Source organism: Poromitra crassiceps, assembly GCF_964638095.1.
Source record: "Poromitra crassiceps genome assembly, chromosome: 14".
Classification (NCBI taxonomy): Eukaryota; Metazoa; Chordata; class Actinopteri; order Beryciformes; family Melamphaidae; genus Poromitra; species Poromitra crassiceps.
In genome coordinates this window covers 13,410,726-13,435,574 of record NC_139633.1, presented here as the reverse complement: position 1 = coordinate 13,435,574, position 24,849 = coordinate 13,410,726, and the positions used below count along the sequence as shown (strand labels likewise).

Here is a 24,849-nt window from a genome sequence, read left to right as displayed (position 1 = left end):
GAACACAACGGCTAGCATAGCGGGCTTGAGGCTACCCAATCTGAAAAGCAGAGTTGGGAGAAGTACATTCATCTATACGGAGGGGGGGGGGGGGGGTGGAACAAGATCCCTAATGAAATTAAGTGTGCAAATTCTCTCAATGGTTTTGAAAACCTTCTGAAAGAGGTTTTGCTGAGTAAGCTTGAGTAATATGTTGAAATTATTTTGAATTTATGTTGGTTCATATCTCCTGTTCTTTTTATCCTGGACTGTTCTGTTCTGTTTATATGATGCTATGTGTTATTGTTTGTCCTGTTTTTATAAGACCAGGCAGGGACCATGTTGTAAATAAGTGTTGACACTTTTACATGTATATCCCTTGGAGGATGATGTTCTTTATCCAGAATAAAATCAATCAATCAAAAATTGGATTTGAATATTCAGAGTTGATTTGATTTTTTTTAAACAGACCCTAAGCTTCTTGAAGAAAGCTGCTCCCTGTTCCAGTGACGTCATCTCCACCAGCTACTCTCGCTGCCTCATGTCCGGCCTGCTCTCATCTCGCCTGGCCGACACCCAGCCCTCCAGTCTCTCCCAGGTACACACACACACACACACACACACACACACACACACACAGTCACACAGAGTCACACAGTCTTCATGCTTGGCTGACACCCAGCTCTCCACGATATCTCAGGTACAAAGCCATACACCCACAATGTGGCACCCAACACAAAGTGGCATATTAGTGTGGTTGGATTACTGACTACAGTTGAATTCATTCAAAAATAAATGCCTATTTGATTCTTCTTTTTGTTACATTTTTACATTACACAAAAGCGCAATACTTTGTTTTATTGCACGATTATATTTTCTTCATTACATTATGTGGAACTTTTGTACATTGTCAAAAAGTGTCATTTTGAGTTTTCAATCATTTTTTTTCAATGAAATGGGATCAGTGTGTGTTTGATTATGGATTATTTGACTATTCAATGTAGGGTTAAATGTATTCATATTATGACTTGATGTTGACTTTCAGGAGGAACAGCTGGATGCCATCTTGTCCACAGCGGTGGAGACCAGCTCCTTGGGACTGCTCACTGGCTGTATCAAACAGTGGACTGCAGAGGGTGAGGAGTCATGCTCTCAAAAACTCTACTCTCTCTCTCTATATATATACATATTTTGGCAATGCTCTGGCGGACCACAGTTTGGGAACCAATGCCATAGACAACCTGTGTGTGTGTGTGTGTGTTTTCTGTAGAGCAACCAGGCTCAGCGCTGAACCTGCGCTACATCCTGGAGTGGGCTTGGAACAAAGTAGTCCACACCAAGGAGGAACTGGATGGCATCTGTATGTTCATAATGATTTATTTATCAAAACCTTTTAAGAAGTTATTGATCAAATCATATTGTCTTCTGACCAAAGATAACTAAGTTACTGTATATAATGATGTGATGTTTGGGTAACTTCATCTCTACAGAGTGTAATTTTCCTGCAAGAAATTGCCAATTTCTTGTCTATACTATTATGTTAACGTGTGTGTGTGTGTGTGTGTGTGTGTGTGTGTGTGTGTGTGTGTGTGTGTGTGTGTGTGTGTGTGTGTGTGTGTGTGTGTGTGTGTGTGTTTTCCTCAGGTGCACCGCTGTTCGACAGCTCCTCCAACTTCACAGACCCCCAGACCATGCAGCTGCTCCAACACAGCCAGAGACTGCTCGGTAACCTCAGCACCATCTTCCATTGTCTTCTCAATGAGGCCCAGGAACTCACCCAAAAAGGTACACACACACACACACACACACACACACACACACACACACACAGAGAGTACTAAACTAAGATCAAACACTGTTGCCAGTGTCCCAAGGAGAGGGGGGGACAAGAGAACGGTGCATGCGTGCGTGTTTCACCGGCTTTGCAGGTCGGCAAACCTACAAAGCCTGTGAAACATGTACGCATGACACACAGTGCCAGAGAGAGGGGGGAGGAGGGTGCGAGCTGCGCAAACCTGCACTGCATCAACACCTTGGTGTGATTTTTGATGTCTCGATGACATCCTTCCTTGCATTGTGTTGTGTTCTGTTCTGTCAATAAAATAATCTGTGATAACGACCTGCTGCGAAGTTGTTTTTGAACCATTTAGTTACTGACAGGATGTGGACATGTTTTGTTTTGTGTAGGTCTGGTGGGGCTGATGAACAAGAGCATGGTTTCCAGTCTGATTTCTCAGTACACTCAGGTGGTCCTCTGGTTCTGCCGTACCGGCCTGCTGCCTGAGGGTTCAGGTAATGCTGTACATTTTAAAATGACTTGCTGTGGAGGGGTGCTACATTAATACTCCAAAGCATTAGAGTGTATTATTTGTGTCTTTATTCAAATGAGTGTACTACACATAATATGCCATGATTATATGATGGATAACATAACTGTTTTATATCTCTCCGTGGGGTGCAATTGCCTTCGCCACCAGACGAGGATGCTCTACAGATCTCCCGGCCTTTCTACCGCCACTCAGTCGTCAGCAACTACTACAGCATCCAGAGGAAGGAGCTCACCAGGCTGGCTAAGTGAGGAGCTCTTCCTTTCAATCAATAAGGATGATCAATGTGTCGCCTGTATCATGAAGCCACACCTTTCATGACCTGCTAACATTTGCGCTGTACCATTGTGCTGTCAAATTCTATCTTTCATTTAACTGAAGAGACAGATCAGAAAACATTTCTCTGGTGATAATATCGGGGGTTGTCAGGATTATTATTTTGTAAGCGACTGTTACAAAGTTGCTGATGCAACATTCAGGATGTTTTAAGTTGTAACAAAATGTCTCATTCTGGACGTTGGTGCTCACCTTTTGTACACTGTACTACTGAGAGTTTTGTCCACTTTAGATTAGACCTGGTCAAGTTTTGTGACCTCCAAGGACCACAGACGAGTCATTAGCAGTTTGTCAAGCACATCTTTGAATTTGATGGATGTAGTTTTACACTTTAAATGACATGAAGTTGATCTAACCAGCTGACACTCCCGTTTGCTCCTCAGGGGTAAATGGTGCGCAGACTGCCTGATGATTGACGGCTTGGTTGGCGAGTGTGGTGAGCGCTTGGTCAACTTGTGGAAAAGAGATGAAGGCGGGACAGGACAGTACCCGCCCCCTACATTACATGTAAGCATTTGACTTATTTTCTTTCTCGTTTAATTTATCCAAACTAAATCTTTTTTTTTTTAATAATATAAGCTATCTTTGATCCACAGGCCTTGCTGGACATTTATCTACTGGAGAATATTGATGAATCCGCCAAACATGCAATTGTATCCTTGAAGTAATAACACCCATTTAATGTGTCCTTTGATGCCATTTACACTGTACATGCACCACAGTGATCCATCCAGGTTTAAATGTTTTTTTGTTAGATGGTGTTAGGAAATATACTTGAACCTACACAACCAGAGAAAACACAATTTGATCAAACATTTCACTATCAAATATATGAATTAGTTTTGAGTGTGACGACGCTAAACTGTGCATACTGTGTGTATGAGCCTTGACCTGCTGTCCCCAGGTGATCTACCTGTTACTGGATGTCTTGTACTCCTTCCCCAGTAAGGGAGGGGCATCAGTGGAGTCTTTCCCCCCAGCCTTCGCCATCCCTGATGGACTTGTCAAGCTGGTACAGGGCCTCTGGCTCCTGGACCATCACGACCACCAGGTACACACTCACACTATCATATGAATGGAAAAGGAATCAATAATAGAATATTCATACTATAACTTGTATAACTATAGCATTTCCTCCTCCTTGTGAAGATTCTTTCAATTTTCATAATGTAACTTTTGACCCCTCACCTATGATTCCTGCTGTAGCGTCTTGCGTGTTACCGACCTGCTAACAATTGTGTTTCCCCTTTTGCCCTGATCAGAGCTCCCTAGAGCTGCTCCTGCACCCGGCTACCTCTCAGTGCCACTTTGCGTGGCAGCATGAGCGCGTCCTGCAGGCGCTGATGTGCCAGGGTCAGCACATGGTGGCTCTTCGTTACTTCCACGTCACAAAGCCCCCGCTCTCCTCCACCCCCCAGGCCAAACTCTGCCTCTCTGTACTGCTCCACAACAGGTAGGCCCCCGCTCTCCTCCCCACCCCCCAGGCCAAACTCTGCCTCTCTGTACTGCTCCACAACAGGTAGGCCCCCGCTCTCCTCCCCACCCCCCAGGCCAAACTCTGCCTCTCTGTACTGCTCCACAACAGGTAGGCCCCCGCTCTCCTCCACCCCCCAGGCCAAACTCTGCCTCTCTGTATGCTCCACAACAGGTAGGCCCCCGCTCTCCTCCACCCCCCAGGCCAAACTCTGCCTCTCTGTACTGCTCCACAACAGGTAGGCCCCCGCTCTCCTCCACCCCCCAGGCCAAACTCTGCCTCTCTGTACTGCTCCACAACAGGTAGGCCCCCGCTCTCCTCCCCACCCCCCAGGCCAAACTCTGCCTCTCTGTACTGCTCCACAACAGGTAGGCCCCCGCTCTCCTCCACCCCCCAGGCCAAACTCTGCCTCTCTGTATGCTCCACAACAGGTAGGCCCCCGCTCTCCTCCACCCCCCAGGCCAAACTCTGCCTCTCTGTACTGCTCCACAACAGGTAGGCCCCCGCTCTCCTCCACCCCCCAGGCCAAACTCTGCCTCTCTGTACTGCTCCACAACAGGTAGGCCCCCGCTCTCCTCCCCACCCCCCAGGCCAAACTCTGCCTCTCTGTACTGCTCCACAACAGGTAGGCTCCCGCTCTCCTCCACCCCCCAGGCCAAACTCTGCCTCTCTGTACTGCTCCACAACAGGTAGGCCCCCGCTCTCCTCCACCCCCCAGGCCAAACTCTGCCTCTCTGTACTGCTCCACAACAGGTAGGGACGAAGAGGGCACTTCTGTGCACGTGTTGTCGCCCACACTTGTTTATAACTAGTGTGCTTTCAGTTCTAGGGACTGCTGATGTGCTGAATGTTGTTATTATTATTTTTTTTGAACAAGCATGATGGGTATCACGTGCCATGTTTACTTCCACAAATCATGGCTTAGCCAACTTCATAGTAGTCAGTTAACCAATGTTGCCTGTCTCGCAGGTGTCTGGTAGAGGCGTTGTCCTTACTTCGGCAGCACTCCAGCCGCCTCAACATGGAGGAGCTGCTGGGCTTCGTGTATGAGAGCTGCCAGGAGCTGGGCCTCGTCAAGGAGCTGCTCAAGCTGCCCCTCAGCCTCACCGAACAGGTAGGACACGCTGACTCAGGGCTGTCAAAATGAATCGTTCATACGACGCATCGCGATGCGGACGTGGAATCGAATCGTTGACAGATGAATCGCTTTTGTTTAAAATGTACCTTGAGATTCCAGATTTTAAAGCACTTTCTAAAAAGTAGCCAAGTGCACTAATATAGAAAATATGGACGACATGTCTCCACCTCCTACCGGTATGCTATAGTGATGACAAAACACCCCAGATTCTGTGCCATTTTGGAGCAAGTCTGCACAGTAGTGACCGGGGGATGGGACCGGAGTGGTTCCCGCCCCCCTCTGAACTTTTTACGTAGCTGCTGGTTCTAGCTTTCCGTAGTAGCGTATTTCTACAGTCAATGCTCGAGCTCTGTAAATATGTCACTTTTAAGTTCTAATTATTTTTATTTTTATTGTGGTCCCATCACACCACACAAATTGTAGCAGAAATTGTAGTAAAAGTAGCTCGACCGTCCTAACCATCCATACAAGGGTCCTAACATTACACAACTGTTGCTATTCCCGAACACGTATGCAAAGCTGACATGAGCAGAGCTGCCAGTGACTGCTTGAGACTGGCTGTCACAGGTGTCAATCAGCCCTTTTTATATCATCAAATAACTACTTAAAAACAAACTGATCCGAAAAATTAGCACTTGAACATACATTAGCGTGATAAGAACTATCTAAGATGATAGAAACCACCTTTGGAAAAAAATTATCTGACATGTGAAACCATGACTCGTGATGATGCTGATGGTATATAATTTATTCTGCCGTTTGTTGGTCAGTTATTGTAAGTCTTTCTGGATGAGGCATTCTGTGTTTAAAAAATACCTTTCCATGCCTTTGCAGGAATCTTTGCAGAAGTTTCTTCAGGGAACCGGGGGCCTCCACAACAGAGAGCTGTTGATAGTTCACTACCTGCAGGAGGCCAATTACATACCTGCCCTACGGCTCAACCACAGCCTCAAAATGAACCTGGCGGTGCGTAACACAGTTCACAGAGGCAAACGCACCAAACATCTGTTTTACGCCATTAGGTATTGGAGGACATGTGAACACTGATACTCTCTCCTACACACAACCTCGCTCAAAGTGATATTTCAACATGCCACATTGGCAGAACATTTTCATTTTTAGTGCACATATTTCTTTGAGTTCATCAAGGCCATAGTCACAATATATACTGTTATGTCCATATATATTTGGACATTGGACACAATCTTCATCCGAATCAGGTGAACAAATCCTTTGCAGTCAATGACAGCCTCAAGTCTGGAGCCCGTAGACATCACCAGACGCTCTGCCAGGCCTCCGCTGCAACGCTCTTCAGTTCCTGCTTGTTCTTGGGGCGCTTTCCCTTCAGTTTTGTCTTCAGCAAGTGAAATGCATGGTCAATTGGTCAATTCAGGTCACGTGATTGACTTGGCCATTGCGGAACTTTCCACTTCTTTGCCTTAAAAAGCTCTTTGGTTGCTTTCGCAGTATGCTTTGGGTCATTGTCCATCTGCACTGTGAAGCACCGTCCAATGAGTTTGGAGACATTTGGCTTAATATGAGCAGATAATATTGCCCAAAACACTTCAGAATTCATCCTGCTGCTGTTGTCAGCAGTCACATCATCAATAAATAGAAGGGAACCAGTTCCATTGACAGCCATACATGCGCCTGCCTATTCTCCTTCCTTCCCAATTAGACATGGAGCTCTGAAGACGTCTTTTCACATGTGATGTATAATGAAGTTCTTTTCCTCCTTCCTCTCCAGAATGAGCGGGACCCAAAGTTAAAGGAGCGGTTTAACACCAGGAACTCTATCATGGACCAGTATGGCAAGGTTTTACCCAGAGTCCAGAGGAAACTGGCTATGGAGAGAGCCAAGCCTTACCAGCACTCCTCCACCGTCCACAGAGAAGGTAGGTAGGGAGTGGTGCTGAAGTGACAAGGGAAATGGGCGCATATTAAATGGCAATTCTATCCTCTGACATACAGTAGATCATCAATCTGTGATATTCAGTCTTTCTAGGTCCTAGAAAGGTCATAGAAGGTCCTAGAAACAACTCCTAGAATCTAGGAGTTGTTTTGTGATGAAGTGTTGTGATTTACCTTTCGTGTCTACTTCTGCTTTGGTTAGTGTTCCTACATTCCCCAAAGAGGTGTGAACTTATTCCATTTAGCTGTGAGTTGTACGTGACCAGAGTCAAGTTAGCTTTTTATTGGATATTTGCTATTCCATTTCCAGTAACCTCTAAAGCAGACGAGTAAAACCACAGTATAATGAATATATTTCTGATTTGCCAGAAGAGGGCAAAAACTCCAGCAACACTTGTAGCATGAAGTAAAACTTAAATTAAACTTTTAATTAGACCAATGCAATTTGGCTTGTGGCCTTCATCACGGTCCCTGACCTGACTTGCACCTTCTCCATGCACCTTGGAAGTAGGTGGAGTTGTGCTAGAAACTCCTATTCTGCTTCTATGATTCACTGGAAGAGGAACAACAATTTACAACCACATTTGCAATGTTTGAGAAAATGTTTTCTAATGCACCCTCCAGTTCAAATGGGGTAGGAGCTATTGAAATTTGAATGTGTGTTTCCATACACAAGAAATTATTTTATGTAGAATATAATGATTATATTCTACATAAAACCAGTGCTTATTAATTGTTCTTCCTCTTCCAGTCCATTATAGCTAATTACCCATGGGAATTAGAAAAATAAGTGTCATCATATTTAGTCTAACAAGATAAAAAGGCACGCACCTCCAAACGATAAAAGACTAGGTGCAGGACGGAAGTTCAACTGAAAATGACCAAAATAAAGTCTGCACACTAGTGTCGCTGCTCCCACCATTTTATTGGTATCACTAAAAGAATGTAGTCATATTTAGTCTAAACAGCTGGCTGAAAAAAATGACTCGACGTCTTTCCACACCCTGTGGTCCAGTGTCTCGTCCCCAGCCGCTGTCGGCCATCGCCAAGCGCTCCACGGGTGAGAAGGTGATGTCCCGGGCGGGCTTCATCAACAACGTCTTGACCAAGATAGAGGAGGTGTGGTTGGGCAAGGGAGCCTCACCACAGACCACCCCGGTCAAGAGGTGAGCACACCACACCAGAATGGCTCTCTGACATATCACTCATGCATGTAGGATTCACTTGTTGTCATTGTGGAGGCACTGACGAAAAATGTGCTAACCTGTTTGCCCTTGCCAGCCCTACAAGTGCAAGCACTCTGAACCTTTCTGTCCTGTAGTATTGTATGCTATTCTGTTCTATATTCTTTCTCTACCTGCCCTATAGGGCTGTCCTCGAATCGAGTTCTTTAAATTTGAATATTCTATTGAGGTTTTCCACGAATATTCAAATGTCTGCTGTGATGTCGTCATGATGGGGGGGAAAAAGAAAGACACCAAAAATGTAATAAAGTGATTCACTGGAATACATATGAGTCTTTTTTCGTTAAATACATTTTTGAAATGAAAATAATTGCAGACTAATTACTAATTGCACTACTAGATAGTGACTTAAGTGTTGCATTACTGCCACCTACTGGATCGTGATTGATTGATTGATTGTTTATATTAAAGCTACGGTACATAGTAATCCTTATAATGCCTTATAGTCAATGGATTAATTCCTTATATATCCATGAATGAATCGGCCTGTGGGACATGAGGAGTGATTATTAGTTTGGGTTAGGTTCATTCTAGGGGAAAAAAAACAGAATATCGAATATTAATTTTCGAATTTGAATGTCAGCATTATGAACCAATATTCGAATATCTGAATATTCGAGGACTGCCCTATGCCCTTTCCTATTCTAACATTTTCAACCCGTTCCTACCAGTCCCAGGGCAGCAGATATGCGAACTCCCAGCCCCAAGCCGTCTTCCCTAGCCATGCCTGATCCCTTCCTGGGAACCCCCATCACCATGACCGCCAAACGAAAGTCGAGGTACTCGCACACATAAGAGATCCATTATTAGCCTGAGTGAGACATACCATACCCAATACCATACTTTTGAATGTAAAGGGAAATACAAGAACTTGCTGTTCTTCTGCCATTGGGCAGTTTAATATTTTTGAACATGGGCAATTCTCTCCCAAAGCTAGACAGTCTGATCTTTGATGACATTTAAGGTGTACAATTTAAAGTTGCTCCAGAAAGCTTAAGATGAGGACAGACACATAATGCTTGTGTGAGGTTTTATGACCCCATATAGTTATTGCGACAATCGTGTTATCGTGGTTGCATTGCATTACTCCTCCCTTCTGCTCCTGTGGTCCAGGCTGATAGACTTGGTGGTCCACCCCTCCTGTCAGACCCCTCGGCCACTCCTCCGCACACCCCCCAGACATCCCAGCTCCTGGGCTCCTCCCAAGAGCATCAGCAAGGCTCCGGAACTCAGTCTGCTGCAAACACCACAAGTGGTCAAGGTGAGTAAGACACATATGTGGAGTCATTTGCTTTGCGTGTGTTTTGTCCTTCAATTTGTGCTGCTTGTCATTTCCAAAGTAGTCAAATCTGTATCGGTGTTTGTCCCATGTTTTTCTTCTTGCTTGTGTACATGACGGGTTAGTCTTAAGGCATTTAGTAATTTTTGTGTTTCTCCTCCCAGCGCGCCCGGGCCTTGGCTGCCTCTGGCCCTGTGTTCTCAGCCTTCACTCCCCAGTCCATCCTGCGCAGCAGCCTGAGGCCCACGCCCGTGGCCACGCCCTCTGCTTCCCCGGGACGCTCCATCACGCCCCCACTCCGCAGCAAAGAGAGCCGCATCACCTTCATCGAAGAGGAGCAATCACCTGAACCAGAGAAGGCCGCCATCCCATGGAGCAACGGGGTAAGACCCTACACTAGTTGGTTGCACTAGTATGCCATCAACACCACCCCCTTGCTCTGCTAATTTTGTATGGTGTATATCATTACATTTACCTCTTGCTGGGTAGTTATTATTTTATATAGGTTTTGCTCAATGTTTGCCTCAAAGTTAGAAATGATTTGACTACGTTAAAAAATCAGGGCACTGTTTTATTTCAGGTAACACCAGCAAGGCATTTGGCCATTCTCATTTATCTTAAAGTCCCTGGAAACCAAAATCCACAAAAACCTTCTAACTATTAAATTTAGGGTCTTATGTGAGTAATTGTGTGCCTCAGAAAGTAAGTTGACATTACTTTCACCCTAACCCCAAAAATCGACACTTTTCTACAAGGTCTGGATTTCCATTTCCTCATTGAAGAGAGCAGTGCGCGCGGTGCTAAAATGCATGATCTTATCACGTCATAAGATTTAATCGAATCACGCACACGCATGCACGCACGCGCACACACACACACTGACACACACAGTAGCGCTGTGCACTCGCAGCGCAGAGATCTCTTCCTCTCTGTAAACCCTCTCTGTCTGTGCTATGCGTCGAGCAACACGCGAACACACACACACTCCATCTCTCTTTCCTTCTCTCTCTCTCTCTCCTTCTCTCTCTCTCTCTCTCCGTTAACGGAGAGAGAGGTCTCCTCGGTCTGCTCCGAGAGAGAGAGAGAGAGGAGACCTGCTGCAGACGGGACACGCCCACACAGTCCGCGGGAGAAAATACACTCTAAAATCTACCGTAAATTCCGGACTATAAGGCGCACCGGTGTATAAGCCGCACCTGCAAAGTTGACTGTTTTTTACATATATAAGCCGCACCGGTCTATAAGCCGCGGGTGTTTTGATGTTTAATTACCATATGTAAGGCTTCGTGCACAGAGGGGATTGTCGGGAAAGAGATGGCTGTTTGGGGAAGCTCCCATTTATTAACATTTCAACAAAACAAAAGTCAGGTCACTAATCCCCAGACAAAATCACACATTGTGAGATGCTTAAAAATCACCATCGGCGGGAGCTTTACTCCAGATGCTGTGCAGCCAAGAACACAAGTGAAATTCGTTCTCTCGTGACCTGTGGTTCTCAACGTGATGGACGATTCACCTTTCTTGTTAACAGTCCTAGTGAGAGGCAGGTCGAACGTCAAAGGCACTTCATCCATATTTATGATCTGCTCCGGTCCGATGGAATATTCCTTGATCTTTCTTTGTGTGAATTCGCCGAAGTTTGTAATTTTCTCCTGGTAGTCGGGAGGGAGTTGCTGACATAGTCGTCCGCGCCCTGACGGACAGTCCCTTTCGTCTCGGGTTTGTGCATGATCCTTTGCTGCTGCTGCTGTTGTTGTTCCTGTCTCGCTACTGTCTCAGACATGGCTTTCAGGCTCAATCGCCGCCATCGTCGTAACACAGCCAGTTCTCCATCTTTTGAAGCATGATGTTAGATTACAACGAGCTAGTTGTGTGGCTTAGCCTTCCAAAATGTTGCTGTTAGTTTTTTAGAATGTAATACATAGAATTGGGAATGTTACATTCAATTTCATTCAGACTGTCTTTCAGGCTCAATCGCTGCCTTTTTCCCCCCGGAGCGAGGGAGGAGGGAGGGTGTTTTACCGTAGTGGCTGAGAGAGAGTAGTGGCACAGTGCTCCAATCAGGTCGCGAGGCACATTTTTTGCAACATCATCCAATCAGGGTCTCGCTCTCATAATGTCTGTCTTGCTCTCGTTCTGCCTCATACCAACATCCATAGATTTTGGAGGTTCCCGAGTGGCCGTTTGCTGGAAAAATCCATAGATAAGCCGCACCGTTATATAAGCCGCAGGGGGCAAAAAAGGCCAAAAAACGGGAAAAAAGCCGCGGCTTATAGTCCGGAATTTACGGTAATTGATTCTCATGACTTTTGTCATGACTGTCAAACCTAAATTTATATACTTTGCGACGTTCATCATCATTCAAATTTGGCTGGTGGCTTATTAACATAGGTTCCTGTGATGTGATGAACTCAAAATGCTAAATAATAATAAAATATTTCTGGTTTCCAGGGACTTTAAGAGTAGAAAGGATCTTAAACTAAATGGAGAAACCGCCTCCTCCTTTGTCTGAGGTGATGGCTTTGTCCATCTCTGCTGTTTTTGAGACTGAGTTGTGGCTTCCCATCTCTGTTGTTTTCTCTTTAGATGGCATCAGACAGTGAGATCAGCTTGCTGACCAGAGGCTCCCCGCTGCCCAAGGCTACTCGTCAGACCTGGACCTCACTGCCTCCCGAGGAAGAGGAAAACGGAGACGAGGACGAGCTGGAGGAACAACCTCGTGTAAAGTTCATGCCTCCAGAAGGTGGCGTCCCCTCACCACAGCCGAGGGGCTCTGAGAGCGAGTCGTCCTCCATCCACGATGTCCCTGCAGAAAGCAGATCATCAGGGTTGTCATTGCCAGTTTCGATGCCAGCGCGACTTAGCCTGGGCTTAGAAAGTAGCCAGGCCTCCGTCCACTCAACGGACACCACCCTGGAGTTCTATGATGCACCTCTCTCAGGAGAACTGGAAAGGGAGGAGGTGCATCCAATCAATGATGAGGATGATGAGGTAGTGGTAGTGAGAATTAAAGCTCCCGCTGAACAGGAAGAACCAGAGCAACAGACAGCCAATGAGCAGAGCCCTCTTCTGACATCAGAGGATAGACAGAGTGAAGGGCGGGAGGAAGACGATGAGAAAACAACTGAAGAAGTCCTCGAGATTGGTCTCGATCAAGATGCTGCTCAGGAGGAAGAGAGGCTCGAGCCTGAAAAGGAAGATGAAGGGGAGTCAAGTAATAAACAAGATGGTCTGACCCTTGACCTGGGAGAACTAGAGGAATCTAATCACAATGAAGGTAATTAAATCGGGGGGAGATATTATTAGTTTCTATGTGACCCACTATTACGGCAGAGGTGGTATCAGGGTGGGAATTACATCACATAAATAGTACAGTGCTAATTAAATTCTCAGGTAAATAGATAAATTCCAATTTTGGTGCCGTTCTTCTGCTTCATTTGTAGTTGATAAAGTGACAGTATGAGTTACATGGTTATGTGTAAGGCTAATGAACGCCTCTGCTCTACACTCTGTGATTCAGAAAGTCTGTTCCACGGCCCAAAGAGAAGTACCAGTGTTACTGTCCAAAGAGAAGCACCAGCGTTAGACACTTAACATGTGAAAGTCTCTTCCACTGCCCAAAGAGAAGTACCAGTGTTACTGTCCAAAGAGAACCACCAGCGTTAGACACTTAACATGTGAAAGTCTGTTCCACGGCCCAAAGAGAAGCACCCAGCGTTAGACACTTAACAACATGAAATGCAACCAAATAAGAGCGATTTTCAAATAGTTCTACTCAGCCAGCGATAGATAGCCTCAAGTACTCAAGACCTTGTCAGCAATGTAATTGTTAGGGAATGGAATTTTAACCACTCCTCATCCGCTAAATGTATATATAACAGCTGATATAAACCAAATGAATTGAAGCCAGGAATCCAGGAAGATGTCTTATGAAAGTATATTTATTACCATAACATTCTCTGGCAATATGTATTGTCAGTAATCAATACATGTAGTAAAAATAGCTTTGCACTTTCTAAATACTACTTTCTGCCTTCAAGCGGTCAACTGCTCACATACATTTCCAATGTTCATATCAGATAATGGCACTGGTGCTCTAATTTTCTCAATATCCAAACGGACCGTTTTGAAATGCTCCTTGACCCATCCTTGTTTATTTGCTCCTAGACCATAACCAGGACATTGCTGAGGTCATGGCGTCGGAACCTGAGGTGGAATCTCAGGACCAACCAGGTGAATCTGTGGGGCAGAAGGACGACCAATCACAGGCCACTGAAACCCCAGAGCTCACCGAACACCTGGAACCATCTGAAGCCATTGAACCCACAAACGAACCTGAACAGACGGAGCAAACAGGTGACGAACTCACCTCAAAATTGTGCATTCCTAATCCGCTGGTAAATAAAAAAAATCCTCGGATAGTGGTAGATTTTGGATGCGACTGGTAACTCAGTATTGCTTTTTTGAGGGTTAGCCAGCCATCATTTAAATGTTGACTGATTTGCTTTACATTCTTATTATTCAAAAAAGCATGTTGGTTGGTGCAATGTTAAAGTGGCTTGTGAATTTCAGCTTCCTGATCTGTGTTGATGTTAATGGATTTATTTATATTGGAGATATTCTTTATTGATTATTGGGAAACATCATATTGATGACTTGGTTACTAATGTGTGGAAAAAGTATAATTCATGGTGTTTTTATTTATTTATTCAATCCTTCCCCGCCTCCAGATCTGACTGCGTTTATTGATCAACATCTATTTGGTGATGATCTGTCTCCTCCTCTCGCCCGCTCCGGGATCCACGAGGCGTCAAGCACCTTGAACTTCTTCAACAAGTACACATCCTTTTCTCTTTCTATAAAAAGTGTTATTTCTCTGGTTGGTCTATGGCCAGTCTCGCTTGACAGGAAGAGCACGCATCAGAGTTTCAAATGGTCAAATTAAGAAGTTAATTATCATAGAGTTGAAAGTGGAAAGCTCGTTTAGGGGTAAGGACAGACTTGGCAGGGGTTTGTTAGGCCAAAGATTATAATGAAAACCATCACCCAACTTTCCTCCTAGTCCCCTACTGTACATTTCACTGTAAAGCCTATAATATTCTTACTTTTTCTGAACAATGGTATTTTTTTAATATTGGTGTTAAATCATCTTATGCAATTTATCTGCCTGAGTAAGCCTTAATGGAGCCAGAAGTGCAAGTTTTCCCTTTTACGAACTTTTTAGCTGAATATTTATTGAAGTTTGATTTTGTTTACAGTAATTCATAACTTTGTTTAAAAAAAATCTATCATTATGCTCTTCTCTGTCTCAGTGAGCCGGCCTGTGATGTCCAAGAGAAGGAGCAGGCTGCTGCTCTTCTCTGTATCAGTGAGCCGGCCTGTGAGATCCAAGAGGACGAGCAGGCATCTGCTCTTCTCTGTATCAGTGAGCCAGCCTGTGAGGTCCAAGACGAGGAGCAGGCATCTGCTCTTCTCTGTCTCAGTGAGCCAGTCTGTGAGATCCAAGGCGAGGAGCAGGCTGCTGCTCTTCTCTGTCTCAGTGAGCCAGCCTGTGAGATCCAAGACGAGGAGCAGGCTGCTGCTCTTCTCTGTATCAGTGAGCCAGCCTGTGAGATCCAAGACGAGGAGCAGGCTGCTGCTCTTCTCTGTATCAGTGAGCCGGCCTGTGAGGTCCAAGAGGAGGACGAGCAGGCAGCTGCTTTTCTCTGTCTCAGTGAGCCGGCCTGTGAGATCCAAGACGAGGAGCAGGCATCTGCTCTTCTCTGTCTCAGTGAGCCGGCCTGTGAGATCCAAGACGAGGAGCAGGCAGCTGCTCTTCTCTGTCTCAGTGAGCCACCCTGTGAGGTCCAAGAGGACGAGCAGGCAGCTGCTCTTCTCTGTCTCAGTGAGCCACCCTGTGAGGTCCAAGAGGACGAGCAGGCAGCTGCTCTTCTCTGTATCAGTGAGCCAGCCTGTGAGATCCAAGAGGACGAGCAGGCAGCTGCTTTTCTCTGTCTCAGTGAGCCGGCCTGTGAGGTCCAAGAGGAGGAGCAGGCAGATGCTGAAGGCCCTCTGGTGTTAACCAGCCAAAAATCTGTTACTTCCATCACATCCTCAGAGCCCAGCGGCACCGACTCCCACTGTGAGGCACTATATACCTGCAGATTACACACACACACACACACACACACACACGTGGATAAGCATGCAATTAACACATACACATGATCTCCTACACAGGCAGACATGCACTATCTGACTGGAGACTCTTGTTTGTCCTTCCAGCTGTGGTGAGTGTGCCTGACAGTGAAGAACTTTCTAGCGCGGTCTCTGATGACGAGGAAGAGGAAGAAGAGGAGTCTGATGATCCGGAAGAGGAGGATGAGGAAGACGATGAGGAAGACGACGAAGAAGAAGAAGATGAGGGGGAGGACTCTGGCAGTGAGGTGGAGATCATTGAGGAGGTACAGGGTAATGGAAGGCTGCCGCCCCTCTTCCTAGAACAAAGACAATCCCACTTTTTGCCGAGCTTATCGGAACAGGAGGCTGCTGAGCTCTCAATCATCACACCTGAGACAGGGCTGGAGGTAACCAATCACAGCTTGGCGCTGCATTTGAAACCTATCCGATATTTTTAAATGATTATATCGTTGCTTCGTTTCTGTTGTGCTGCTTGGCACAATTTGACAGTGCTGTGTTGAGTTAATTTTCAGTTTAGCTAATGTCGAAAGTCTATTTTCTTCCAAACTCAACTTTTTTATGGGAAGGTTTTCATATCTGGGGGTGGGGGAAAAAACTTACTCCCTATATGTTTTCCCCTTTACAGGTGGTAGAAGACGAGATGGATGGAGAGGTGGTTATGGTGAGACTTGGGTCGGATGGAGACGTGGTGGCACACAACAAGGAGGATGATGGAACATCCTACACAGAGCTCAAACCCTCCACCACTCTCCTGGTGCCCCTGGAGCTTGTGGAAGGACAGCATGGCCTGGTTGATGGCACTCAGCTGGGTCTTACGGAGCTTGGGCAAACCAGCGAACTGGAGGGCCCCAGCTCTGAATCTCAGGAAAGCTTCTCTCTGATGCTAGAGGTGGAGGAGGATGGGGATAAAGATGTGGACACACTGTCTATGGAGAATGCTCTGCAGTCCTCCACCTCGCCTTTCATAGTGGAGGCTTGTGATGAACTTGTGGCCCAACCAGAGGTCATTCTTTTGAGCACAAATGACCAGGACATTCCTTTGTCTGGAGATGCTTCTGGGGTTGACCAGGCAACAGAGCTGGACACCTTGGAAGGAATAGAGGTAGATGGATGGACTGAGACAGAAGAGGAAAATATTCAACCTGTGTTGTCCGAGGGCTCAGAGGGCCTAGAGCCTATAATACACCAAACTGGCCTTTCAGATGAAGACCAGAGGACAGGAGAGGCTGAAGAACAGGTAGATGCTGAAGATCAGAGTGGCGATATTGAAGAACCTGAAATCATTTCAGACTCTGGCTCAACTCCAGTAGAAGAGCTCTCAGCAGCCCTGGATGAGAAGGAGCAGTCTAGCAAAGACACTGGGGCAATGAAAGATGCTGCAGTGGAGGAGATGGGCCAAGAAGAGGATAAACCAACACGAGTTGAGGACCAGAAAGAGCCCGAGACAAGTGTCTGTGTCAATGATGTCATTTTTGCTCCAGAAGAGAATGGGCCTGTTGAGACCAACACACCTGAACCGAGCCAGATGGACCACAATACAGAGATGGCGGCTGATTCTGTAATAGAGCAGCAGCAACACCACAAAGCCTTAGCTGAAATGGAGGAGAACGGGGAAGAGGTTCAGGAGCAGCAGGAGGAGGAGGAGGAGAGGGAAGAGGTTCAGGAACAGCAGGAGGAGAGGGAAGAGGAGGAGAACAGGGAAGAGGTTCAGCAGCAGCAGCAGCAGGAGGAGGAGGAGAACAGGGAAGAGGTTCAGCAGCAGCAGCAGGAGGAGGAGGAGAACAGGGAAGAGGTTCAGGAACAGCAGCAGGAGGAGGAGAAGAGGGAAGAGGTTCAGGAGCAGTGGGAGGAGGAGGAGATGGAAGAGGTTCAGGCGCAGCAGGAGGAGAACAGGGAAGAGGTTCAGGAGCAGTGGGAGGAGGATAACGGGGAAGAGATTACAGAGCAGATGGAGGAGGTGGTAGAGAACAGGGAAGAGATTAAGGAGCCCCAGGAGGAGGAGAAGAACGGAAGCGAGGATGAAGAGAAACGGCTGAGCTCAGACAGACAACCTGAGCCACAGCCTGTATTGGAAGCCACCACCACCTCTCAGAGGAGAAAGAAAGCACCCTCCACCCCGACACGGAGAACCACGAGGGGGAGAAAGGCGGTTACCGTTATCTCTTCTCCCCTGGAGGAAACCGAGGTGTCAGAGGAGCAGCCGGTAGAGGAGACAGAGAGTATTTCTCAGGTCTCTGCCTCGCCCAGTCGTGCATCGAGAAGAGGCAGACCGCCCAAAGACACCAAGGGACCGCCGGAAGAGGAGACCGAGACTATCCCTCACGTCTCTGCCTCGCCCAGTCGTGCATCAAGAAGAGGAAGACCACCCAAAGACATCGGGGGACCGCCGGAAGAGGAGACCGAGACTATCCCTCACGTCTCTGCCTCGCCCAGTCGTAAGAGAAGAGGCAGACCACCCAAAGACACCAGAGGACCGCCGGAAGAGGAGACCGAGACTATTTCTCACGTCTCTGCCTCGCCCAGTCGTAAGAGAAGAGGCAGACCACCCAAAGACACCAGAGGACCGCCGGAAGAGGATACCGAGACTATTTCTCACGTCTCTGCCTCGCCCAGTCTAGCCGAGCCTGAGCCTGCTCAAAATGAAGCAAGCAGGAGCAGCCGCAAGACCCGATCTAGTGCTGCCGAGGCGCCAGCAGACCCGGAGATTGTAGAGGAAGGGAAGGAGGAACCAGAGAATGAAGCCAAAAACGACAACAATGCTGCACCGGCCAGCTCGAAGACCCCCACCTCAGCCAAACGCAGAGCCACACAGGGAAACACTCCAACCAGGGCCAGCCGCAGGATTTTGACTCATAATGAAATGGACACCTTGATGGAGGAGAAAGAACTGGATGAGGCCGTTGCTCCTTCTGTGAAAAGCAAGTCCAAGAAAACTAAGACGGAAGCCACTGAGAGCCAACCTGCCCTGCTGGAGGATGAGAAGAACAACAAACGGCAAACTTCCAGCCCTGCCAGGGTCACTCGACAGTCCAGGCATATGACCCTTAACCTTTACCCACAGGTAAGGATGTAGTCAAGGCATATGACCCTTAACCTTTACCCACAGGTAAGGATGTAGTCCAGGCATATGACCCTTAACCTTTACCCACAGGTAAGGATGCAAAAAAGTGAAAAAATTGTCATCACCATTGTTCATCATCATTGATCAGTCAGCTTAAAGCTTCTCAGTAATACACAAAGTAAGAATGTTACTGTCCTCTGAGACATCCCACATTTATTCAATGAATATTTCAATTTGGTGGACTAATCTATGATCCGTCATCCATTCTTCTAGTGCACAAAACTATTCCAAATTGTTTGTTAAATTTGATAAACCTGATCCATCAATTCATAACCCATCATTCATAATCATTCAACGCCCACAGGTGAAATTGGTTCCTATATCGCTTCCTCAGAGTGCACTGGAGAGGAGAGGAGAGGCAACCACTGAACAAGTGACCGCAAATCAAGATCTCCCTGAAACAAGCTTTAATAGCGACAATCCTCCCATCATCAACTCCCGTCGACCAACCAGAAGCAAACTGTGGCAACACCCAGAGGAGGACCTTCCCTTATTGGACACGCCGTTGGATGTCGATTCAGAAACACCCGTTGCCGATGCCCTCATCAAGAGGCTCCAGGATGAGGAGGAGATGGATGGTATGTATTACTGTAGATGTGCGACAGTGTAAATTCTAGAAAAAAAATGATTATGGCTTCCTACTGTTGATGGAAATTCTGGAATGTCATGGAATTTTGAAAGGTGTACTCCAGACAGGGGAAAAGCCAAATAACTTTTATAAATGCTCTAGGAAAGTTGTGGAATATCAGGGGAGTTCACAAATTACAAACCTAACAGGAATATACCAGAATATTAATTTACACCTTCTTTCACAGATTCAATGCATTAGCTGGTGTTTTTTTTTTACAGCAAGCACAACTATATTGCGTGGGTGGCAGAGCTCTGTCTACAAACTGATTTCAGTCAAACGTTAATCATGTTTCGCCTCATGACCAGCGTGACATCACGACACCCGGATATGCCACCCAGAACTGCAGCAGTTAACTAGAATGAGTTGTGCCAAACAAACGTTATACACCTTATATGTTGACATTCTGAGTGAGAGCAGAAGTAGCTCAAGGGTCTGATGATGTATGTCATGTTAAAGTTATGTTGAACTGTCGCAATTTTTAAAATGAAGTGAATTTTGTAAAAAAGCACAGCTGCTAGTGCGAGACACTCAAGGCTGCCTCCATAGGGTCCCATATTATAAGCTGCCCTTTGTTTACCAACACAGATCCCTCGTATAGAGAAGGTAAACACTGCCCATCTGCTTATATCACCCAGATTATAATGATGCAAAGTGGGTTGATAATTGGCAACGCCAATTAAGATATTCTCTAACAGTCTACCACATGTTTGCTACGCTAACAGTCTACCCCATGCCTACCAGTTGTGCTCTGTGATATGTGTGCTATGCTAACAGTCTACCCCATGCCTACCAGTTGTGCTCTGTGATATGTGTGCTATGCTAACAGTCTACCCCATGCCTACCAGTTGTGCTCTGTGATATGTGTGCTATGCTAACAGTCTACCCCATGCCTACCAGTTGTCCTCTGTGATATGTTTGCTATGCTAACAAAAAAAATGTGCAAATGGAGTGAAAACTATTTTTGCTTTACAATGACAGGAGGAGTTGTCACAAAGCTGGTGAGAGGCGGTAAGAGGAGGACAAAGTCATCGGTGGAACCGGTCAACCCTGAAAACGATGAGGCTAGCCCTGTTGAGCATTCATTCATCTATTCCCCCTCACGGAGGAGAAAAAGAGGTCAGCTGTGTCATTCATCCACTCATTCATTTATTCATTCATTGATATCTAATGGATGTGACATTAACTCTGTGTCTATTTATGTGTCAGCAGATAAAGCAGAACCCCCCGTGCAGATTGAAGTGTCTTTGCCTGCTGTCAGTCGCAGCAGAAGAAAGCCCCCTGCCACCGCAGTGCCTGCTTCTCAGGTAAATGCTTCTGCTGCTCCATGCCATGGTGAGGCAAAGGTTCTAAGATGTTCATTCTGTAGGTCCTCTCAGACCGCAGGAACCTTTTCACAGTTCTAAGGCTGGGCACCCTGTGTGCATGACACTTGAATAAAATATCTATCTATCTAGGAACAGTTGTCGGAACTCTCCCCTTTTTGTTGTGTTCGCACCGCAGGAACTAGGAACCATAGTAGTTCTTAGAATGCCCATTTTTAGAGGAACCTTTTTAGCTCCTGCTTCAGGGTAGGTACTTTCCCAGCACAAGAGGAAGAACCTTTAGTGGTCCTGACATAAGTCTAGCTACATTGAATCACATGCTCTCACAGAGTGAGACAAACTAGCTGGAGGGGGGCTTTAAGTCAGGTCTTTGTTCAAACCTATAATATCCCAGGGGTTTGGTGCACAGCATTACACATGAATCTGATATTCTCTCTACTGTTTACGGTTACTTGGCACAAGACTGACCTTTTATAGTCCTAAAAGAGCTGCCAATTCAGCAGCCCACTCTTGGACTGAGGGTACCCACTCTTTCTTCCATCCTCGGAGAAGAATCTGTCTGCCTATCTTGATACTAGTTTGAACCCAATTTTTAATAGATTTGTCTCCTTCCGTCAAGACTGATCCATCACCTAAGACAAATAATCTCTGAAATCTCAGAGATGATCATAAACCCTGGCCCAAAATACTCTGGCTTTGTTACAGGACCATAAAGCATGGATTAAATGACCTTCCGCGGACTTGCATCGCTAACAGTTTGTCGTGTAACAACACTTTCAAAAGCACTGTTTTTTTCTACTTCTTTTTTCCAGGACGAAATTTCTTCCGAAGATAATGTGGTGGTTGAGAAGGCAGCAGTCGGTTCTAAAACCAGAAAAACTAGCAAACGAACGGCAAAGTAAGACACTTTTTCTTATTTTATTTGTATTTATTTTTTACCAATGACCCAAAAGAGGCAGATAATCTCCCTGTGGTTTATTTATTTTCTAATGGTGTGGAGATTGGGATATTTCCATAGAAGATACATTTTGGCTTTGGCTTAACTATAATCTGTAAGGATATCTGCATCAGGCACATGGATTCAACTAGAATTCTACAAGACTGATCTCATGTCGTTTATATACACAAAACACATTTTTATCTTCAGCTCATGAATATATTGTACATCACAAATCAAAACTTCAGTGCTCATCTCAGTTCTTGACATGGTTCTAAACCACTTTTAATAACCATTGGTAACCATCAATATGTTCAGATTGAAGATCTACCTGTGTTTATCCAGTCCAATGATCATCTCTTGTTCACCTTGTTTTTCTCTGTGCCTCAACTCTTGTTGCATTTGGTTCTGTATTTTTTACTCTTGGGTCAGAAACCCTACATCACAAGAGCATATATATCTTTTTTTTTAATAAACTTTGGTCCCATGATGAGAGTGATGAAACTGTTGAATTTGTCTTCCTCCAGGCCCAAAGCTGCGTTGGGGCCTCCTGGCGTCGTGGAGGTTGAGTTGATCTCCCCTTTGCCCAGCCCAGTGTTGCCCATCCCACCCGCTCAGAAGAGGATCGAGGAAGGCAAGGCTCCAGCCCGGCACATGAACCTCCGACGCAAGCGTATAATGGACACCCTTTTCCCAAAGCCCGTCACCCAGAGGAGGAAACTGTAAGGAGGGAAACAGGGTTTTAATTAGACACACCACCTGAAGTTCTGAACTGAATCCTCTGGGCCTCCATGTCACCTTTATCAGCTTGGGCCTCCATGTCATCTTTTGTGAACTGTACTCCTTTTTGGCCTGAAAATGCTTTTGGGAAGTTGTGACAAAACACACTGAAGAGAGAGGTAGCCCCTTTAGGTACTTGTCGTGTTCATCTCGCTTGCTAGACTCTCCCTCCACAGTCCCTTCGCCAAACTTAACGAGGCGCTGAGAAAACTCCCAAGCATTGATTAGATCCACCGGGGTTTGAAATCCCGATGCTGCTGATAAATACTTTAATATACCAATCATTCTGTGTTTTGTGCTGTTGCGCCCAGCCATCATAGCGCTCCACAGCGCCCCTCTGGTCGGATGGACACGGAAAAACAGAAGAAGGCACGGCCGCCATCTTGGCATTTTTAGGAAAGGTACTTATTAGCAGCATCGAGCTTTCAAACCCCTGCGGATCAAATCAGTGAAAACTTCTGCTTTGGTAGGTGGCTTTGGAATGTCTCTGACACTTGTACGACAAGCTGATCGACATGTTCTGCTGCCTGGGAGTTTTCTCAGCACCTCACTCAATGTTTGGGGAAGGGACTGTGGAGGGAGAGACTACCAAGCGAGACGAACATGACACAAGTCCCTAAAGGGAGAGCAATGTTTTTTTCTTTTTTTACATTGACGCGTCCCACTGGTACAGATTGGTTTCACTTGATGTCACATCTCCCATCTTGGCTAATTTTGTGTTTGCTGTTTTACAAAACCCTCCCCGCAATCACTTTTAATTCTCTGGCTGCAGAATGGCACAAGTGAAAGCAATCCATGGGGGTGCTCCTCTAGTGTTTTTAGAAGCTCCCACACTGAAACAGGAAAAAATAAAAGTTTATAATTTTAATCTTTTTAATACGTTTTGAGGCCTGCTGTTTTTTCTATTTAAGAAGAGGAGGAGCAACCAACCCGGTGGAGATGCTACGTTTCTGCTCATTTGTAAATAGTTGTGCTATGTTCCAAATACAGTTAATAAATAAATAAAGAATGATCATTTTAATGTTTGAAGTGTTTTGAATGCAATTTACCATCTAATCAGTTCTGCCTAATATGTCATAGTCTTAAAATTGAGTTGATAGTTGGGATTTTCTGTGAAAGTTGCGGAGTTGTACATTATTGCCAACAGATTTGGACTGTTTTTCTATGTCATTGGTTGGTTGTATAGGATGAAAGGAAAACTGACTTGCACAGCGATTGGAACATGTTAATAGTCTTGTTTTATTAAAGTCATGGCAAACCGCCAGCAGACACTATTTTTTCAGATGAATGTATGTAGGATGTCTTTTCTTTTTCTTTTTTGATGACTGCTCTTTGATAAATATGGTAAAGCTTGAATATTTCTGTAAAACTGGTGTGGACTGGACTGATTTTGTCAATTAACTTTCTTCTTCAGGTGCATGTGCTTGTTAGGATGGATGATGGTGTTCGGTGGGAGTGACTGGACCAGTCATTCCACTGAAATGAGCACAGGCATCTAATCACCCCTCATAAACAATGAGTCCGGTCTGAATATCAGATGTCCTTAAGTTTCTTAAAACATCACTGGTAAATTCCCATTTTGAACAGAGGCCTTTTAAGGGTTACAGGGCAGGTTAAGTGTTGGGCTAACACTTAACCAAGGGCTAAGCTTTGGCTACGGCAAACTTTTTTGGTTTCAGTACCCCCTTTGCCTGATTTCTGAATCCAAGTACCCCCTTTAGCCGACTCCCAACATTTTGCTTAGAAAACTGCAAGAGAAAACTATAGCATATGATGCAATGAATGAATGATAACCCACCTTTTGACGAATATAACATTACAAAATAAGAAATGGAGTCAAAGAGTTGCAATTAGTGCCTCCTGAGCAGATTTATTTTTATGATTTATTCTTACTGTTTCCATTTTCCCCTTTCGAGTACCTGCTGGAGTACCTCCACATACCCCTAGGAGTATCATATGCATAGCCCAGTTTGGGAAGCACTGGGCTAAGGCAATGTCAATTAAATGTCCACACAATTATAGTAAAAAAAAAAAAAGCCTTTCTGTATCACATTGACTGTTGTGCAGCTCCTGTTTCCCGGGGCTGTGAGCCTACTGTATAATTCATAAGCGGAGACTCGAGTGAAAGTGAAACCCCTTCTCCAATTTCACTTACGCTTCTTGGTGTGCTTCAGGCACTGAATATTAAAT

The 24,849-nt window shown here is 45.6% G+C and overlaps 1 protein-coding gene across 1 annotated transcript in view; it reads left to right on the top strand.

The window, feature by feature from the left end:
- The window catches only part of ahctf1 (AT hook containing transcription factor 1), a 37,525-nt gene extending 13,520 nt beyond the window's left edge, over nucleotides 1-24,005 (top strand). Inside the window, exons 13-40 of the mRNA XM_083650973.1 lie at nucleotides 449-577; nucleotides 1,025-1,115; nucleotides 1,250-1,339; nucleotides 1,624-1,764; nucleotides 2,167-2,271; nucleotides 2,457-2,553; nucleotides 3,026-3,149; nucleotides 3,239-3,295; nucleotides 3,547-3,693; nucleotides 3,905-4,095; nucleotides 5,086-5,230; nucleotides 6,089-6,220; nucleotides 7,002-7,149; nucleotides 8,181-8,331; nucleotides 9,081-9,188; nucleotides 9,523-9,670; nucleotides 9,853-10,071; nucleotides 12,275-12,965; nucleotides 13,856-14,044; nucleotides 14,419-14,524; nucleotides 15,115-15,809; nucleotides 15,953-16,254; nucleotides 16,494-18,929; nucleotides 19,294-19,567; nucleotides 20,599-20,736; nucleotides 20,827-20,924; nucleotides 21,755-21,840; nucleotides 22,407-24,005. Coding sequence (XP_083507099.1) covers nucleotides 449-577; nucleotides 1,025-1,115; nucleotides 1,250-1,339; nucleotides 1,624-1,764; nucleotides 2,167-2,271; nucleotides 2,457-2,553; nucleotides 3,026-3,149; nucleotides 3,239-3,295; nucleotides 3,547-3,693; nucleotides 3,905-4,095; nucleotides 5,086-5,230; nucleotides 6,089-6,220; nucleotides 7,002-7,149; nucleotides 8,181-8,331; nucleotides 9,081-9,188; nucleotides 9,523-9,670; nucleotides 9,853-10,071; nucleotides 12,275-12,965; nucleotides 13,856-14,044; nucleotides 14,419-14,524; nucleotides 15,115-15,809; nucleotides 15,953-16,254; nucleotides 16,494-18,929; nucleotides 19,294-19,567; nucleotides 20,599-20,736; nucleotides 20,827-20,924; nucleotides 21,755-21,840; nucleotides 22,407-22,605 — 7,437 coding nt within the window. The 3' untranslated portion in view covers nucleotides 22,606-24,005. The remainder of the gene's footprint in view (nucleotides 1-448; nucleotides 578-1,024; nucleotides 1,116-1,249; nucleotides 1,340-1,623; nucleotides 1,765-2,166; nucleotides 2,272-2,456; nucleotides 2,554-3,025; nucleotides 3,150-3,238; nucleotides 3,296-3,546; nucleotides 3,694-3,904; nucleotides 4,096-5,085; nucleotides 5,231-6,088; nucleotides 6,221-7,001; nucleotides 7,150-8,180; nucleotides 8,332-9,080; nucleotides 9,189-9,522; nucleotides 9,671-9,852; nucleotides 10,072-12,274; nucleotides 12,966-13,855; nucleotides 14,045-14,418; nucleotides 14,525-15,114; nucleotides 15,810-15,952; nucleotides 16,255-16,493; nucleotides 18,930-19,293; nucleotides 19,568-20,598; nucleotides 20,737-20,826; nucleotides 20,925-21,754; nucleotides 21,841-22,406) is intronic.
- Nucleotides 24,006-24,849: the final 844 nt, after the last annotated feature.